The sequence below is a fragment of the Diospyros lotus genome, chromosome 13 (assembly GCF_014633365.1).
Source record: "Diospyros lotus cultivar Yz01 chromosome 13, ASM1463336v1, whole genome shotgun sequence".
In the NCBI taxonomy this organism is placed as follows: domain Eukaryota; kingdom Viridiplantae; phylum Streptophyta; class Magnoliopsida; order Ericales; family Ebenaceae; genus Diospyros; species Diospyros lotus.
Window position 1 is genome coordinate 14,443,521 of NC_068350.1, and position 20,910 is coordinate 14,464,430.

The 20,910-nt window shown below is 33.6% G+C and overlaps 2 protein-coding genes across 2 annotated transcripts; one reads left to right on the plus strand and one right to left on the minus strand.

The window, feature by feature from the left end:
• Positions 1 to 7,456: 7,456 nt before the first annotated feature.
• LOC127787858 (uncharacterized) lies at positions 7,457 to 8,893 on the minus strand. Its single transcript, XM_052315908.1, is given in 2 exon segments — positions 7,457 to 7,937; positions 7,940 to 8,893. Coding segments are annotated over 2 exon segments (1,230 nt in total). The 3' UTR covers positions 7,457 to 7,661.
• Positions 8,894 to 17,110: 8,217 nt separating this feature from the next.
• LOC127789349 (uncharacterized) lies at positions 17,111 to 20,706 on the plus strand. The gene is made up of 5 exons (XM_052318313.1): positions 17,111 to 17,595; positions 18,396 to 18,429; positions 18,514 to 18,674; positions 18,854 to 19,507; positions 20,112 to 20,706. Exons 1-5 carry the CDS (start codon positions 17,383 to 17,385, stop codon positions 20,364 to 20,366), a joined length of 1,317 nt encoding a protein of 438 aa, XP_052174273.1. The 5' UTR covers positions 17,111 to 17,382; the 3' UTR covers positions 20,367 to 20,706.
• Positions 20,707 to 20,910: the final 204 nt, after the last annotated feature.

Below are 20,910 nucleotides of genomic sequence, written 5' to 3' on the forward strand. Positions count from 1 at the left end.
TTTTGCCTATTTCAAACTATTTACCATTGCAAAATAAACTCATAGTTGTGCCTAAACATAAATAAGATTAAAGAATGACCACAAAACATAATTATATATAGTACATTTGCAAAATGGGTCATTCTTTAATCTAGTTTATCAAAATAGGTCATTTATCTACACGTCATTGTAAATACTCTCTCTTTCTCCATCACAACTTTAAATGTCATTGTATCAATCCAAATCTGCATCTTCCAATTGGAAGAATGTACAACAATCTAGCATTTACAAAAATAATTAAATTTAGTCATGTCATTGATTTAAGTTTAATCCAGAATCTCATTGATTTCCTCTCTAAACTGAGGCTGAAACATTTTTAAACTAACAAAACAGTCTTAACATATACTAAAGAGGTCTCTCCTAAAAATAAACATTTCTCCTAAAAATACTTATTTTGTTCTTTTAAAAATATTTAGAGATAATTTCTCCTAAAAATATGATTCCAATAGATTATCAACCTGTATAGACAATCAATAAAATACTAATTACACAATCTACCATCTAATAAACAAACAAACTGTGAATAATATATGAGTGAAATGAAACTTATCTTATAGTTTGTTCTAAGTCGTCATCAATCTGTAAGAAGATGCATGAAAATAAAGTGAAATAGATATGTGAATATGTTGCGATGTTAAAAAAAAATAAAAAGAAAATAGAAGAGGTTTAAACTTACATGACAAAAAATGGTGAGATTGTTCATTTTTCAATCCTGTGAGTTTGCATTGGTGGTTAGTACACTATGGTGGCTACAAATATAAGAAACAGAGAGAAATAACTAAACATGCAATTGAAAATATAGAAACTATTACCCACACAATCTTGTCTTAGCAAAATTATTTACTAATATGCATAAGAACATAATAATATCAATCGTGTAAGCAAGTTAAAAAAAAAATAGATAAATACACTCCGTATGCGACAAACAAAAATAATTTGATAAGTACTAAATATTCAAATAAAAACTTGTAATAAGTCTTTACCAACATATCTCTAACACATTCAACTAAGTCTTTACCAACATATCTCAATCACAACACATATAGCAATGAACAAAGGTCTTGAAATAGTTATTCACTTGCCCAACTCAAGTATTAAAGTCTTGAAATCCCTTGTACAAACTACTTAACCCAAAAATAAGAGCTATACATAACAAATGGACACAAAAAAAGTACCGTCCTTTTCCGAGGACCAATATTTTATACCATGGTTTGCTTTATTTTAATGTTGAGGTGTGGCACATATGGTATTATACACAATATAGGGTTCACATGTATTATAGGCAACCATGGGAAGATTATATACTTGCCTTGAAAATATGCCTTTTGTTCATTTTGTACACATAGGTAAGTAATGGTGTTAAACATATGCTTTATTATTTTTTCTCTTTGAGATCACTGAAAATGTATGCTTTATTATTTTTTCTCTATTAATTAAGAGTGAAGCTGAAGACAAATCTTCATGGCCTTGAGACCTTGTGCATTCCTAATCCCTTAATAGAATTTGGGCGGAACACCAAGACAACCCATGACAGGATAGACTCAAACATCAGGTCACGTCCTAAGTCATGTAAATAAGCTCCAATTCATTTAAGTCAATAGATAATTTAGCATGGATATGAAATGCTCACTTCAGAACCCAAATTCAGCTTTCTCCATCTAAAACACCCCTTAAACACATACACACATGCCCTCATAAACATGGACAGTCATATATACAAATAACAATAATAATAGAGCTCGGATGAAGCAAAGTAATTACGTACCTGAACTCTGGAACCTATATTCAGCTAAAGGAATCTTTTCAGGCCACTTTGGAACCTGTATAAAATCAAAATCCAAGGAATTATGCAAAAATCAAACAACCCATTACCCACATAAAACCAAGAAACCAAACCCTGTCAGTCATTTTTTCATTGTACATCAGTGTCATCCTCATTCTCTTTGCTTCATCACTAACATATTCCACCACAATTACATATATATTAGATCATGAACTTACAACACAATGTGGGAAGGCAAGTTCCAAGAAAATCCCAATCTTGCTACAAACAACAAATCAAAAGATTAGAACTTGCTACACATGCCACATCCATACCCTAAAACTTAGGCTAAATCAAGCAATTCAAGCCCCTCAGATTTCAATGAAACAAATAGTGGTAAAATCACGTAAAAATTTAAAAAAAAATTAAAATTTACACTATTGGTTTTTTTATTTAAAAAAATTCAAATGTTGTAGTCAATAACATTTGAATATGTTATTAAGTATTGAAGTTAAGAACATAAAGAATAAGAAGTGGTTGGTTGGAAATGCAAGCAATGAATAATAAGCCCATGACATCCAGTTTTATATATTTTGGGTCTTCAGCAAACAGCTCAAGTACCATTTCTTACGGTCTTGTATTATCCCAGAGACAAACTAATAGCATCTAATCTCAAATATTATTGTTTCGTTACAATTTATATAAAGAACCAAATACACTCACCTTTTTCAATGTCCTGAAAGAATTCATTGGTATTTGTCTGGGAGATTAACAGAAAACATCAAGCAAAGTCGCACCAAAATCCTCGAATCTCAATCGAAAATTAGAAATTTAAAATTTATTTTGTAAACAGAATCTAAGACACACGATTCTTTATCTCTTTCCCACCTTTTTTCTCAGCAATTGAAGGAACAGAACTAAATATAGCAAATAAAAACATAAAGAATAACCACTTAAATACTCTGCCCAAAACCCTAAAAATCCAAATTTCTACCACAAAACCACCTGTTCTTTCCACAAAATTGATTCGTGCAACAATATCAGATTTCCCAACCAATCGAGAAAACCAAAACGGATGTAATGGGCTTATTATTCATTGCTTGCATTTCCAACCAACCACTTCTTATACTTAATTGATATTTAAAATTAAGTATTTGAGGCTTATGCCAACTGAACTTGCTGTTTGGAGCATCCATATATACATGTGCCCAAAATCTCACATGCAAGCAACCAAAAGTAATAGGAACAAATTAGAATTCAGAACATAAGAAATCAAAAAAACAAATTTCCAGTCTCTTCCATTTACAAAATATAAATAAAATCATTTGGTAACTTGATATATACATTTCCTGTTTCTAACATTCAATCTTCACAACCACAAAAAAGTGCATCGGTTTATACACTCAGCCAACAATAGCAGAACAAATGATAAGATCTATTGAAGGACAAATCCATTAGCCCTACCATTCAAAAATTTAACCATAAAAATGGCACTACCACTGTATTTCAAAATTGTGGAAGCGAAGAAAATGAAACAACAGCATATGTACTTATATATACATAAAATGTATGTCCATTAGTTATTTTATTTTCTTTGTATTCTTCTTTCCAGGAAGATGTCTTAGTTACAAAGTCAGGGTAAAAAAAACCAGCCTATAAGCAAAATCCAAGCAAGGAGAACCACTACAACCCAATTTGGTGACTTAGAATACAAAAAAGTTTTATAAACAATAAAAGCCAACACAAAACAAAACCAAATAGGATAATTTGACACACTCCATTACAAATTCCAACCCAAGAAAAGATTTCAACTTTATTTTTCGTTCCTTTTCCCTCGTTTACATAACTTCCAACAAAATCTCAAATGAAACCAAAAGAAAAACAACCAAAAATTTTAGTTCCCAAGAAAAGATTCCAACTTCCATTTTTCAACTCACCCTAAGAAAATTCAAATGCACATATTAACACAGAGAGCCCACAATTTCACTTTCCAGGTCAAGAATCCGGCCTTCATTCTCATTTCTCTTACCTCCTTTTCAAATCAACCAAACAAAAACTCAAACCCACACATTAACAAACAGAACCCAGAAATTCAAGCAAAACGAAGCCACTGATAGATTAAGCACCAAAACTGGCGACACAAAGATCTCTTCACGAAAAAGAAGAGATTGAAAGTATATACACAGAAAGAGAAAGTCCACAATGGAGAAAATTTGAGAGATTCGCTTACAAAATTTCACTCTGCCGACGACGGTTCTGGGCTGAGAGAGGGTGGTGGTGAATGGTGGAAATGGGGGGCGATGATGGCGGTTTTGGGCCGAAAGGCAGTGGTGGCCATTAAACCTCGTTGTAGATCTCGAAGTGGTCCTTCAGCTTCTCTTTGGTGGTCTCCCATGAAATCCCACCGATGAATAGCTTCTCCTCGATGGTCTCGAGAGGGGGTTGCAGAGACGATGGCGGGGCTAGGCCGATAAGGGGTGCAGCGAACGACGGAGGAAGGGGCGACGACGGCGTGGGTGGGTGGGTTTGTGATGGCGATTGGTTCGTGATGGAGAGATGAGATGGGCGGAATGAGAGATGAAGTAGGCGGTGCGGGGGACAATGGTGGTGCTAGCTGGCTTGAAGGAGAACAGAGAGAGGATCGGAGATGGTGGAGCGACGATAGACCGACGGAAGGCAAATCGGAGAGAGAGACAGATAGGGAAGGAGAAGGGGGAGAGATAGAGATAGTGAGTGAGGGAATTGTAGAGTACTGGCATGGAAGGGAGGTGGGTGTGAGAGAGAGAAAGAGGAAAGACATAGTGGGCGGGAAATTGAAATATGAAAATTAATCCAAGCCATTCATTTACACTGAAATCAATTTCAGCCATAAGATCAAAAGACATTTTCAAAAACAGTCCTCCCTTATTATATAGATATATATATTATGATGATGATAATAATAATAATAATAATAATAATAATAATAATAATAATAATATTAAGATTAAAAGTAATCGAGAGTCTAATATTTATTAAATAAGTTATTCTCGAACTTTTAATTAGATATGTTCATGAGATCTTATTGAGTTAAGATGTAAGTGCATATAATTTATAAATAATTGATAATTTTATAGTTAATATTTATATTTATTGATAAAAATTTATTAAATCTATATTGTATGTCATGCTTATAATTGTTAGAGGGACAAATTTATCACTTTGTAGTGGCAAATAATTCAATGATATTTTTTTGAATCTGTGTATTTGTATTTTATTTTTCTTATTTCTTCTTTTTATACTTCCCATTTCGTTCACAAGTAAGACGAATTATAGGTTTTTTTCTAATACTCACAGATTCTGAACTCTTTATTACAATAACAATTCTATTTTTTTTCTAACTTTTTTAGTCCATCCAATCAGTGTTTCTCTAGTATCAAAAAGTTAATAGAAGAAAACATTTAGATATATTTTTTCTCTAACTAAAATAATAATTTTAAAAAATTTATAAAAAATCTATCATACCTCATTAGTAGTGAACTGTTAAATAATATCAAATGATTTGGGAAGTTGGATTTTCATATTTTTAATTAGTATTTTATTTTATTCATTTTTTTCTTATATCTCAAAAAAATTGATTCGAGATTTAGGAAACACAGTGCTTCCCGAATCCTGGGATTCGAAAATACATGCGTTTCTAGAATTCGAAAAATCCACTAACGCATATAATATTTACTTACACACTAATTCGAAAAATCAGGAATTTTCTAGAGTTTTCAACTTCCCAAACCCTTAGAAACACACACTAATACATACAAGATTTAGATTTATTTGTGTGTGGTGTTATTTTTTTGAGTAGTTATCTTCTTCGTCAAGCTCTCCCCAATTCGTCGTAAACATTTGAGTGTAGTAATCTATGGCTAACTTCGACTCTCTGATATTTTGAGAGAAAATTGCTGAGTAATGATGGGTGTGAAACAAGAGGAATGAGTGACCTTGAGAAAAAAATAGATTTTCAATTTTCGATGGTAGGTATGAAATAATAAGTAATTGCAACGGACGACGAGTGAGAGGAAATTACAGAGTTTGTCGGTGGAAGAAAGTACGATGTCTGGTGATTGCTTAACGTTGGTGGTTGAGTATTGAAAATGAAGGGTAAAATTGAATTTTTTCTTAAGACTATTTTAGGTATATTGAAAAGTGGTTGCAGAGAGTAAAATCGTGGTTGCGAATAAAATTTCCCTAATAGATGACTCAAAGGATTATTGAAGGTGTCAAAATGACAAAAATGCCTTTAGTCAATTTGCAAAATTGTTTTTCCTTTACTTTTCATGGTCGCCTTCTCTCTCTTCTCTCTCCCCTTCCAATGGCCGCCTCCAGCAACCGTCGACTCGCCTCGTCGCTGTCCCATGCCACCTCACCCCTCATCATCGTCGCCTCGCCGATGCATTCTCATTGCTATGAAGCTTGATCGCTTCATCCCGAACACAGATATTGTGGATAAAGCTCAATTGCTTCATTTGCATCGGGCTTCATCTTGGATGAAGCTCGATCATCCCAAATGTAGATGAAACCCGATCAGATTTCAGCCATCGCAAACAGGGGAGAGAGAGCAGAAAGAATACAGCAAATATGTGGGTGGGGGGTTTCATCATTTTACATGTGTATAAGGCTGTATGAAAGTCTTTATGTACATGTACATGTAGCACGGTTCAAGCAACTATTATAGAAAGTCCTATTAAAATATGGAAATGGAGAGGCATCTTGTTTGATGAAAATGCTGTTGTTCGAAGGTTGCTTAAACCTTGTAACTGGATTCTCAATTCCAACCTTGTCCTTTCTTAATCAGTCCGAAATAAGAAAGAATTTTCTTCTCTGCCGGCTATGCAATTTTTTTTATTGGAAATTAAACACATCCATCTCAAAATACTCACCATAGAGTCTTCCTCTTCCCCTGTTCTTAGCTTTCCTGCATACACCTGGAAAACAATGGCTTCAGAGATAACTGAAGAAGAAGAAGACGATGAGCAGAGCCTTTTCGCCATCGACGCTGAAGCACAGAGAGACAAGATCAGGCGGATCATTCAACACCAGCGGTCACTCTACTTCTCCTCCTCTTCCTCTTCCTCCTCTTCTTTTTCCTCTGCAGCTGCTGCAGCTTCTTCGCTTTCTTCTTCTCGCCGAAGCGCTTCTCTGCTGGAACTGATGAAAGTAGGAAGCACGTCTCTGAGGCGCTTATTCGACATGGAGCATACGAGCTTAGCTACCCATTTCAACGACTACACTGCCTCGCCGGTGATCAGGCCTATACTTCTTTGGGGCAGTGATGGAGAGGACGAAGTTCATGCTGATCCATGGCTGTCCATTAGGCCTAATGGAGCTGTCTTTGATTCTGGAAGTGATCACAAAAGCGCACTGGCTGTTGAGAGTAGCTTCGTGGGAGAAGAGTCCTCCTACGGGACTAGAAAGGAAAGGAAGGAGAGGCCTAAATTGATCAGAACCAAGTCGTTTCGCAGGTTGCCAAGGTTCAGTTTCTGGAGATGCAGAGGATTCAGATTCAGATTTAGGTTGAGGTGGAGATTAAGGATTATGATTTGCGGTAGGAAAGTCTGATAGCATTAGTATTTATTATGATCTGCGACTTAGAACTCACATGACTGATCTCATATAGTAAAATTAAGGCATGATAATTGTTGTTTTTATGGCACTTGAACGAATGAATAGTTGACATGTACATTTTCCAACTTGCGTGAGATCGGCAAATTAGCAACAGTTTTCTAGTCACTGTATTGGGATCCTCTAAAAATCCCAACTTTTTACCTGCATAAAAGAATTTTGCAGCTAGTTGAGAAGAATTTGCCTCTGAGCTTTGGGTGCTTGTCTAAGAACTGTAAATGTTGTTGCAAATGACACAGTTCTTGGAGGCCAATCTTCCTATGATGCTGCCCTCTTCAATCCTCAACCTGCCGCTCCGCCGGTTCCACAGGTGCAACCCGTAGCTCGCCCCGGTTAGCTGAACGAGCTTCGCTTCAACCCACTTGGCATGAACCCGGCTAGCTGGCCTCTCAAAAAGGCCTGCTATTCGGGTCCAGTCCACCGGGTAGAATGCCATAGGCGGCAAAACAGTGAAGTTACTATCGACTTTTCCAGCCATTCTCTCTGGACCACCCGAGAAACCAAGTAGGGTCCATTGTGTCCCCATTTGTTTCCATCAAAGGTGGAAGCAAATTCCTCCATGAACTTGTACAAAAGTGGATGATTCCGATCAAAAACCAGCACTGCATTGTTCAATCTTGTCCAGTTGCCGAAAAGATTGACGCTCTGAGCTCCAATCGAGTTCCTCAAACCCGAAAAGTCCCTCAAGACTATGAAATCAGTGTCCAAATATACACCTCCGTACTTGTACAGGGCTGCTAGTCTGATCAAATTCGACAGGTTCTGTGCCAATGAAATTTCGCCGGGATCCTTGTTTCCTTTCTTGATTTCATCGAACCAGGACTCGGCTGGCGTGTCCTTGAACAAGAAGGGCAAGTCCGGCGTGGCGGCGAGAACCTGAAAACCGCGATCGAGCACCGGTTTCAGGATCCGGTAGCCACGAGCAGAGTCCATAGAACTGGACAAAATCACCAAGCAGCCATGTGGGTGGGCTTTGAATAGGCTTTCCACAGCAAGAAACTCTCTTTCCCGGAAAAACCTCGCAGGAGATATCCATGTCATGAAGAACTGGGTACTGCAGTGAACACTGCCGAGAAACTCCCGGACTCGGCCGTCAAATCGGCCGGCCAGTGGGGTTGGCTCGAAAACCTCCAGCTCCGGCAAGTGTTTCTTGAACCAGGCAATTCTTCCTTGATTGGTGGCATCCAGAGGAGGCCCCGATTGCCTGTAGTCTTCCACATAAGCTTCTTGAACCTCTTCCTTCACTGAAAGCAGGGCTTCATGTACACGGGTTGAAATTGAGCTCGATTTTTGAGGCTTGGAGCGAGTAATAGGGAAGGAAAGACTGGAGATGAAGCAGTTGGCGACTAAAACGACTGATAAAAACGCAGTGAAGGAGATGATGGATAAGACGGAGAAGGAGAAGTTGGCTCGGCCTAGCCTCCTGGAATCGAACATCTTAGAGCTAAGGAAGATGAGGAATCGGAAAAGAAGAGATGGGTATGGTGAAGAATAGAGAGAACAGTGATAGAAACAGAGAATTTGGGCGGAGGAATCTGATCTTTAGCATGTTGTGCATAGAATATGGGGATATGGATTCGTTGATTATTGGATATGTGAACAACTCTTTAAGCTTTGTTTTCTTTGCAATGCTATGAGGGTTGAATGTTTCTAAGCGTGTAAACTGGTGAGAAGGTGTCCATTTTGGAAAATTTTGAGCCTCTCATGTTATGGATGCTGCTATATATTATTGAAGGATGAGAAACTATAGTTTGGTCTTTGGTCATAGGCCCCGGTGGGCACCGTTTGTTAGCATTCTAGATTAGGTTAACCAAATTCTCATTCAATGCCCAAATTCTCTTTAGTGATTAAAAGAATATAATTTAAATTATAAGAATGTCCTCTTTAAGGAAAAAAGAAATATTTTCTCCACCTAATAATAGGAGCCTGTCCCTGTGCTATGAAGCTTCCATGTCCTAAGAGAGATGAAGGAGGTTAGGTTTACATTGACTTTAGACCACTTGGAAATAAAGCTTGAAAAGATAACATAGATTATTATAAAGCAGTCAGCAATAAATAAATCAAATAAAGAAGATATTGGGTAGTTATGTTTGGTGTTAATTAATGTGATTAAAGGCATAGCTATTGATGGACTGGTGGGACAGAATTTGGTTGAGCAAATGCCATTTTCCTCCCATACGTTATTCCATTTTTGCCATGCATATCCACAACACAATTACTGTTTACTTAGATATTCTTCCTATTATATTAATGTTCTATGTAGTTACTCCAATATCTTAGACTGCCTTTCCTTTGAATTGTAAATTTTAAATTTATTTTAAATTTTCTATTTTGTTAGTTTATTTTCAGAAAATAAAAAACAAAAAACGTATTCTGTTTATTATTGTGAAAAATAGTTTCTTAAAATAAAAAACTAAAAAATGTGTCTGTCTTAAATTTTGAGAATAATTTTTTAATGATATTTTATTCAATAAATTATAATTATTTAATATTAATATATTATTAAAAAATATATACATTTTAAAGTTGATAAATCTTACAACAATTTTTTCCATTATAAGAATAAAATATGAATAATAAATAAATTGTCTCATCTTTTTCCGTATTTTAGTTGTTTTGACTAAAAACAATCAAAATAATTTTTTGTTATTTTGAGTTTTCTTTACAAATTTTTTTCTTGTTTTTGAAAACAACAAATAAACATTTTTTTACTATTTTAAAAAATTGAAAACTGAAAATGATCTAAAAATTGAAAATAGAACGAGCCTGTACATTTTCCTCAATGATTAAACATATATATATATATAGTTTGATTGATGAAAATCTTAGGTTTAATTAATTCTTGCCTAATGTTAACTTTTATGTTAGTGATGATAGTTAGGATAAAGTAAACGCATTTTACTTATTGATAAGATGTATTTATTGCACTTTATTTTTATTACTTGATGATAAATGTATGATATTTTGTCAAATTTTATTTATAAATAAAATTATTTTTAACTAAAACTAAAGTAAAATAAACTTCTTTTATCCTAAAATAAATTTCATTTAACACACATTAAAATAATAATTAACCATGCAAAGAGTGAGAAATTAGTTTCATATATTCTTAAAATCCCCATTTCCAAAATATTGTGACTTTGTTGACAAGAGGTATGATGCATGAAAACTTTTTAGGGGCGTCATTTCATCGTTTTTGAAATATTTTCGTTTTCAAAAAATATAAAATATTTCTAGTTTACTTTTATAATTTTAAAATTTTTTGTTATTGTTTCATAATATTAAAAAAATATTAAAAACATATTTCCAATATGAAAATGTGTTTTCATTCATGAATAAAGATATTTTTTTTGTTTCTAATTTAAAATTTTTATATTATTAAAATTTATTTGAATATATTATGAAATTTATATTTATTTTTAAATTAAATAACTATTTTTTATATTAAAAATTATATTTATAAAAAATATGTTTTTATTTACGTATTTTTTATTTTTATTTTTAAAAAAATAATATTTTTCTATTTTCATTACGTATTATATATATATATATTTTTTTTTTTTCGTCTCCCTCTTAACACCTAACACTGAACAGGAGGTCAACCATGGAATGAGTAATGCACGGGGTGCATGGAGCACACGGTATGGTTGAGAATAGTCAACTATATATGGAATAGCCAAAGTCATCAAAATTCCAACACTGGTTCCTACCATTAAATTATGATATATTGATTTAAGATGAAATTAATTATATATACGCCTATGAGTTTGTTTGACAGGAGGACACGTGTCATTGTGTGGTGACCTAATCAAAGGATGAGAAAAAATAATTTAAAGTTAATTTTATTTTGCATTTAAATAACAAAAAAAAATTAAGAGTAACATGACATACTCTTCCATAAGATTGATCTCCTGCCGGTATAAGGTATCCTTATGTTGTACCCCCCCCTCCCCCCATGTTGTACTTGTACCCCTTTCCCAAATACCCAAATATAGGCGATCTCCTCCCCCTTCCCCTCCTATCCCCACATAAATGCATGCATATATTTAATTTTATATTTTTAAAATATTATTATAAATTATTATCTAAATAAATTATTAATTTTACTTTATTCAATTAAAGTTATAATTACTTTAATAATTATAATTATAACTATAATTAATAATTTATTTATTTTTTTAATCATAATAAAATTTATAAATATTTTATATTTTTTTAACTGTGCCTATCAGATAGAAATGTAACCGAATCGATCAAATTACTCAAAAAAGTTTGTCAAATTACTGTGATATAGATGTAATAAAATTGATCAAATTACTTAAATTGAACAAAATATTTTTTTTCTAAAATTGAACCAACTCAATCGAATAGATGCTCAAATCAAATAGATTAAAAAATCAAAAAAATTAAAAATATCCAATCGTTTATGTTGCCCCATACTAACGTAGTCCAACCAATAACAAACTTAAAATCCTCCTTCAATTAGAATGAAGTGTAAAATAAAAAAGATTAACATCATTTTCGAACGTAGAAAGCCGAGATTCTTTTGAACTTTTGTTTTTTTGATAAATAGATTCTTTAAAATTTTAATTAACCTTCCGCTGGCTTTTCATGGGGCCCCCAATCCCAACTTGTTCAATTTCTTCTCATTGAATAATGATTATTATTATTATTATTATTATTATTATTATTATATGCGTAACTAAAACTCGCTTTTGTTTTAGTATTTTATATATATATCTTATGAACGACGAGTTAGAAGATTTATCATTATGAATAAAGTTTGATGTGACCTGCCGATTATTATTGCATCTAACGAATGGTCCACACCATACGGCTATCATACACCAGAAGAGCTAACGTTGGATTTATCTCAATTAATAAATTTGAATTGATTGAATTGGATAGTGGGATTTGATTTTTTTGTTGTCTCGAATCGATTTGATTAATTTTTAAAAAAAATTGATTTTTTATTTTTAATTTATTTTTTATTTAAAATAACTAAACCGATTGAAATTATAAAACTTAAATCACTACTAATATCTCTCTCTCCGATTTACACCACTGTGCTCGTCCATCGACACCAACTCAACAATCATCATTGTCTTAAACCGCCTCTATTTCCATCAGATATTCACAACATATGGGCTTAGAACTTCGTTTACCTTTTTGTGAGTGAGTATTCTACGTTAAAACTTAAATTTATTAAAATTTAACTATTAGATTCTTTTGATTATTAGGCATGTGAGTCACTAAATCAAGGCAAATTTGATAATCAATTCCGATCGATAGAATCCTCCGTGGATGATGGGCAACGATATTTTTTTGAAAACAAGTTTTAAGTCTTTTAATAATAAAATTAAAATTAATCATCAAATTAAACTCATTTTAAATATATAAATCACCACAATTAAGAGAATCCGATGATTGATTTTGATCATTGGAATCACCCGCCAACCAAGTAGCCCGTAGCAATAGAAAGGCCGAAAATTAGTTTAGTCTATTTAGTTACTTTATATTTGTTCAATTTTTACGAATTTTATTCAATTTTTTTTTTATTTTCAATCTGTTCAGCTTTTGGGTTTCTTCAGTCGATTTGTTTCGATTTTATACTGCAATTCTATTTTTTTTAATTATTGAATTTTGATTATAATGGAAAGGAGCGTTTGCACACCTCTAATCATATATATGATCCTATGGACGGCCTACACAAATGGCTTTAATTTTGTTTCAGATGTTTTGTGTTCTGTTATGTTATTTAATTAGGTAATTATTTTGTTTTTTTTTTGTTAGAAATAATGTACCAGGAAAATTATATACATATGTATGTATATATATTTATATATATTTCACTTCCTTGTTATATCATGTTATTTTTCTGTACAAGATAAATCACTTTTAAAATTTATAATTTGAGATATTTAATTTTTTTATAATTTTATTTTTGATCGATACATCATTTAATAAAATATTTTTGGTCAAAAAGATAAATTTACAAGTTAATAAAAAATGACCATAATACCCTAGTTAATTTTAAAAAATTATACACAATTATATGATTACTAATTAATTAAAAATAACAATACCAAATTTATTCTTAAGTGGAAAATCAAGTTAATTGATGATTTGAAAAGTAAATATGAAAAAAAGTGAGAAAATATAACCACTAACCCTAATTAACCCCTAAACTCAAGCAAAATCTCAATTAATCTCCAAAAATGTACGAATGCTTATTAGCCATAACCTAAGAAAAATATAATTAATTTTTGAATTATAAAAGTAAAATAGTCTCCAATTCTTCTTTATATCGGAAAAATAAAATAATCTCCAAAGAATTAAATTTTTGTTAAAACTCTTATTTTTTTTCCCATCTTCCTCTTAAATCATCAATTGACTCCACTTTTCTTTACTTAAAAGATAAGTTTGATATTTTTATTTTTTATTGATTTGTAATAATAAAATTATTATATGCAACTGAATAAGATTAATTGGGTGGTTCTGATCATTTTATTTTTTAACATATAAATCTAATTTTTTTGACAAAAAATAATGTTAAAGAATATTTTTATTAAAAATAAAATTATAAAATAATTAAATATTTTAAATTATAAACTTTAAAAATTAAAAAAAAAATTAGCATGAATCTAAATAATCATGGTACGTCGATAATTAAGTCACAATGTGTCAATTGAGAAAAGAGATAAATGAGTTCATGATTAGGAGTGGATTTAGGGGAGAGTTAGGCTAATCTTTTTTTTAAATTACGCATTATCAATCATGTTTCGCTTAACTAGTTTTAAGGTTATCATGAATAAGATAAATTAGGGATGTATTTGGGTGATCAATTTTTTTTTTTTTTTAAACTGCGTCTATTAGCACTTACCAAAGACTATTCCTAAAAAGATACAAAATTTTTGTTTCCCTCAATAATCGATCCCATACTGATAGTCTCCAACATAATTTTGCCACCCAACTATTTATACTCCTGGGAACGAGTTAGACTAAATTTTAACTTGTGATAATTTTTGTCCAAACATAAATATATATATATATATATTATTGCAACTCTTTAACCATCATTTCTATCTCTTTTCTCTTTACCTACTCCACAGAGTCCACTGCCTATCGACTCTTGAATATGAGTGTGATTTTATTCACCCCTTTAATAGAGATTACTATCACCTTCACTGTTTATGTGAGGGTGAAAAGCAACGAAATTGTCGTTTCGTTACTTTTTACCCTCATATAAATAGCGAGGGTGATGGTCACCCCGTCAAAGAAGGTGAATAAAATCGCTCTCCTTGAATATGCCCCTGTCATGGTGGGGCTTAAAAGGACAAATTTAAACTCCCTTTAAGACAAGCTTTTCTGCTCTTTTTTTAGTATAATTGTCATTATCCATGATATTTTTTGCCAACTGGATGGGCCAATCCAGTCCACAAAATTGACTTCATCCATATTAAAATCGACGTAGTGCGTGGAAAATGTATCTACATCATCATCGCTTCAAACTGATCCGATATTGGATCGAAATTCTTAAAAACTTTAGATGAAAGATTGGACAGATAAGAGTTGGGGCTGAGTTAGATCGGACCAAATCACTAAATTTGATTCCAAGTAATTTAGTATATTATTTTTTTTGTTTTAAATATAAGATTTAAAAAGTTTTGCTCATAAATTTATATATATCATCTAAACAAAAAATATGTTTATATATGTTTTAAAAATATATTTATTTTTAAAATATAACTATATTTTATATATATATATATTTATGCTTTTGGGAGGAGAGTAGCAACAAGCAGCAGCTAGCAGCAAGCAACCAACCAACAACAGCAGCGGCAGCGGGAATCGGACCTGACCCAAAACTGACTATTGCATTTGAATAGATTAAAGGATTAATTTATGTTCTCCGAGTTCTCGAAGAAGGATAAAAAGATTAAAATATCTTTGTTTACTTTGTAAATTTGCAAAGTCTGTTATTGGCTGTTGCTCTCTCTTCTCTCTTTTCATGAATGTCAATGCAAACTCTGCTTTCGCCTTGCTTTGCTGTCTCGTCTCGTCAATTGTCGCTGCATTTTTCTTTCATTGAGGATGTAGTAGTGATTGCCGAGGCGAGACGACGGCAACGACGAGAAGGCAATGATGAGGCGACGGTTGCATCGAAAACCATGGGAAGGGAGAGGAGATAGTAATGGGTAGTAACACACTTTGCAAATTTGTAAAATAGGTGAGGGTATTTTGATCTTTTTATAACCTTTCAATAAGTGCCTCTTTCAATCTTTTGAGCAAATTAACATTGCCCTAGAGTAAAAGCTAAATTATTGCGTACGTATGTTGTTCATTTCCCTTTCCAGATGAAGTCCACTGATGGCTTCTTCAATGATGGATGGTAATTGGGCTGAGGATTCAAATTTGGGCCTGAACGTTCGGGCCAGAAGCCATTTGGTTGAAATCCCCTTTGAAATTTACATATTTTTGGATCTCATTTTGATAAGCCATTTGGGCCTTCAGATATATAACATTAAATCTCTTGAACTTTCTATTACTCAAAAATTAAAAAATTGAAAAAAAAAATGGTGACTATAAATGAGTAATGTTAACAATTATCTTACGAGTAATGGCTAAATTTTGATAAATACATATTATTCTTAGATAAGATGTACTAATTTTAATTTAAAATAATTTTATTAATTGAAAATAAATACATTTTTATAATATTTTATTAATTAATAAAATTATTTTAAAACTAAAAATAAAACAAGTTACTAAAAAATAAAATATATTTATTGAGACTCAGTAATAAATTCACTGCTGAAAAGGTTCCCTTCCCACAATAGTGTTATCTTATTTCTGTCAGTGGGAAAATAATAAATCTCGAAAAGCTAAATGGTGGCTTGAGATTCCAACATCCAAAAGATTCAACGCCTGGTGATTCGCACTCTGCCACCTGTTTTCCCCCCAAATTCATATATTGAATCAAAAATTAAAAAAAAAAAAATCATGGTATAGTGTTTAAAAATTAATTATTATTTAAAAATGATGAATTTAAATTTCATTTTTTAAACAAGATAGATACTAAGGTTATGGGTTAATTATACCAATAATCACTTAACTTTACATTCTGTTACTATTTGCTCACTGAACTTTAAAATATTACCAATTAGTTACTAATATTTCAAAAGAGCTATTATTTAGTCACTGAACTTTAAAATGTTATCTATTAGTCATTAATATTTTAAATTTGTTTCTCATCTATCACTCATGAAATTAAAATTCAGTAACTAACTAGTGACGAGTGAGAAACGATTTTAAAATATTAATAACTAGTAGGTAACATTTTAAAATTCAGTGATTAAACAATAATTGTTTTGAAATATTAGTGACTAACAAGTAATATTTTAAAATATAGTGACTAGTAACAGAACGTAGAGTTGAGTGATTATTGGTGTAATTAACCCTAAAGTTAATGTAGTTAATTTTTTTTATATAATAAATATTAAACATAAAAAATTAAATTATACTAAAATCTTTTAAATCCAAACTTGTTCTCTTAATAATAAAATAAATTGACACGACCTCCGTCAGCAGCGACAGCACAACACCACACCACACCCTGGGCGACACATACTGATTTAACTCCACCGATGTGAAGAAGAAGCCATACAAATCACTGGCCATGAATGAATTATGAAGAGTCCCAGAGCAATCACGCCCACCCGTATTAGATCACAATATATATATATATATACACACACACATACATACAATACAACAATAATGACAGAAAATCATGAAACAAGCGATGATTCCACAATCGTTGAGAGCTCATTTGCCCTGTTTTCTGCGTCTGCTTTTCTAGAACACTAAAACTTCAATTCAACCCAACTGTACCTGCAATCAATCGTTGTATAGAGGTAACTCCGATGGGGTCGGCGGCGCCGGCGAACTGCAGATGCAGAGGAGAGCTGATAAGATTTTACTATCCGAGAGAGGTTCTGGGGAGGTCAGAAATTCGTTTCTTCTTCTCCTATCCTAAGAAGCTCGTCGGTGTCAGATACTCTCAGTCGATTTCTCTGCCGCACAGAAAGATTCAACCCGTTTCCTTATCTTCTTCTCCATCATCGTCTCAGACCCAGGTCTCTCTCTCTCTCTCTCTCTCTCTCTCTCTCTCTCTCTCTCTCTCATATGTGTGTACATACACGTGTTCATATGCATAGAAATCTTAGTTTTCACATGAGATGGATTCTTTTTCAGATGTGTGGTTGCTCTCTAGTTTGATCCCTGAGAAAAGAGAGGAAATGGAAGTAGTCTGTTTTCTTCCGCCCTTCGTGGTTTTGTTTTCTGTTTCATGGTTGTTCTTGTTTGCAGAACCAATAGTGGTAACAATTTTTAGAAAACCCCCATTTTGTTTCAAATAATTTCTGCAGAAATAGATTGCCAAATCAGTTCATTGGGGTGGATTCTCCCAATTTTGTTTTTGGTTTGTGTTTTTATTTGATTAAGTACGGTTATACCACTTGCGACCTAGTCAAGGAATAACTCAAGCTTATAAGAATCAACTTCGAAATCTTGGGCTCATCAATGCTATCATCTACCACTAGATTACAATTCTAATTATTTGATTCTTCCTTTATGCATTCTTGGTTGTGTATACGCTTCTTATGAGTAGCTTTCTAACCCAAACAAAATGTTCTTTGCGGATCATTTTCTTTTCTTTCTTTTGCCTCCACAAGCTTCAAGTTCCAACTGTAGTTATCCTTTCCCCCCCTCAAAAAAACACAATTAGAGACCAGAATTTGCTTCTAAAAATTATGATCCTTCAAATGTTAATCATTGGTATCGATAATATAGTGACTGTGATGATGAAGTCCAACAGCCCAGTGTTCAAACTTCAACGATTTATATTTTGATATAATCTACATTTGCAACTTTGCAGAAACTTATGCTGAATGAGGAAACTCAAAATCAAGGTAAATTCTAGTGAATATGCTTAAATTAGCCGGGCATATATTAATTTCGGTGCATTGTCTCAATATATTGCTTTTGCTGCGTAGATGCATCAAGAACTGTTCATGTCAAATTCCGGATGCAGAGACGGTGTGCTTTCGGGGAGCAATTTCACATAGTTGGAGATGATCCTATATTTGGTTCTTGGGACCCTTCAAGCGCGACACCATTGGATTGGTCAGAGGGACATATATGGACTGTCGAGCTGGTGAGGAGGATTTATCCGAGTAGTACTAAAGGAGTTTAAATGACTAGCAAGTTAAAATTCATGTAGCGGATACCACTAATGGAATAAAGGCTCAACATATTGTTCTTGTTGTAGTATTGAAGGAGTTTATGCGCTTAATGTGAGATAAGAGTAGTGAAATGTGTTATCTATTTGCACAGGATTTGCCCGCTGGGAAGACAATCCAGTTCAAGTTCATAGTAAAAGGAACCACCGGGAATATCTTGTGGCAGCCAGGGCCAAATCGGATTCTTCAGACATGGGAAACAAATAACACGATCTCAGTTTCCGAGGATTGGGACAATGCTGAACTTCAAATGATCATGGAGGAAGAACCAACTTCTAGTGAACAGCCAGAGTCCACTAACTCAATTGCGGAAAATTTGGCTCAGCCAAGAGCGGGACTGACTGCTGCTGCAGAGAGTGAGTCGCCTAGTACTGAAGTGATTGTTAGTCCTCTGGCGAAGCCACTGCCAGAAAGTCCTATGCCTGTTGTTGCAGAAAATATCGCTGATCTGGTGGGAGAGCCCCAGAGGGATTCAAATGAAGAGTCTATGGATTTGAGAATTGTGGCTAATGATGACAAAAAACTTGTTCCTGATTCGAACAAGGACATAACTTCAGAAGAAAACATTTTCGAGGACAATGGCCGAACTGTGACTCTCAAGACTTGGGCCAGCACAAAAGAAGAGGGAAACCTTGTTTTCTATGAAGGTGATCCGCTGCTAGTACCGGGCTTGCCTCCATTGACAACAGTGGACAACGACAAAACAATCACATCTGAAGCTACAAATGACAACGGGCCAGGGCCAGAGGTAAATGCTTGACCCGCATCTTTCCTGCTCTTCTTTTATCCTGGCAAGAAATGATTCTCCACTTCATTTCCATGAAGTAGGGTCCTTAAACCTGTGGAGATTCTCTACTGGAATAGCTTCTATCTTTGGCTTGTTTCATCTTGAATCATATGTTCAGTAGCGATAAAGATGGACTTTATGTTTGCATATCGTGAGCTGGGAGATTCCAGCAAGGAGAGGGTGATCTCGTGAACTTGTTCATTTGTCGTGCACATAGCAATCGAATGAATAGTCAGATCATCTTTACGGGAAGAAGTCTGCATCTAAGATCTGTAATACAACTCATGATATTCACAACTTAGAACAGGGGCACGATAGGTTTGATTTAATCGTTCTTAATTCACTGCTCTTCCCGAAATCCAAATTTAGAACTTTGATCTGCCTTTTGAAATATGGAACAAACGGCATTTCCAATGCGTGAGACTCCCCAATTTGCAATATAAATGTGCACCTACGAGTACCATGTCTTTCATGAAATAAGCATTCACTGCATCCTCCAAATGTATAGTTCCTTCATCACAAGAAGTTAATGATGTTCTTCAATTTTTGTTATTTTGCCATGTAGTGTAACCAAATAATCCAGCCAGTTTTGAAGAAAGAGCTCAAAGATGAGTCCCCACATTCCAGAGATTCAGCTGAAATGATGTCTATCGAAGAGGAGGAAGCACATGGCAACCAGAATCAAGTAGAAAATCCAGATTCAGTCAAGGAACAAAACCAGGGCAACTCAAAGCCCGTTGAAGACAATGTCCTGGAAAGCGACATTCAATGGGGGCGGCGAACTCTGCAGAAACTTCTTACTAGTTTCGGCTTCCTTTAGAACAAACAAGATGGAGGACAAAGACCCCAAATTGGGAAAATCTCTTAATGGGTTGAAGCCTCTACTTGCCTCTACTTGATATGCTGATCCTTGGTGGAACTAATGCATAGCGTGGAGATAGAGACGATTCGATGGTGGCCTATATTTTGATCTTGATATGAATTTGGCTTCAGTAAAATCTTCATCTTTGCTGTTTGTTGGGTTGTATCTCAGGGGTTGCGTGGGTTTTTGTCGTCCCCTGTTATTTGATGCATATGTAAGGCCTCTTAGCGTCAGGAGTTGAAATTCCTTATTATTTGTAGACCTGTTAAACTGTACACTGGTGAGAGCTAAAGTAAAATATCTATTAATTTCTTTTCTTCGTTTATATAAAGTGAAGAATCTTATGCATTGTATAAAATTATTTTATAATAATAACATCACTTGATCATTTTTAATACGATAGTGAAACCATCCTTAATGGTCTTAATAGTTCTCTAACTTGTACTAATAAATTATATGATATGACACCATTGCCACCCCAAAGAGAAATAATACAACTCGA

Excerpts from the sequence above, each read along its gene's own strand:
- LOC127789349 (XM_052318313.1), top strand. The coding sequence starts at position 17,383 with ATGGGGTCGGCGGCGCCGGCGAACTGCAGATGCAGAGGAGAGCTGATA. Across the intron at positions 18,430-18,513 it reads TGAGGAAACTCAAAATCAAG|ATGCATCAAGAACTGTTCAT; the intron begins GTAAATTCTAGT and ends TTTGCTGCGTAG. Across the intron at positions 18,675-18,853 it reads ATATATGGACTGTCGAGCTG|GATTTGCCCGCTGGGAAGAC; the intron begins GTGAGGAGGATT and ends CTATTTGCACAG.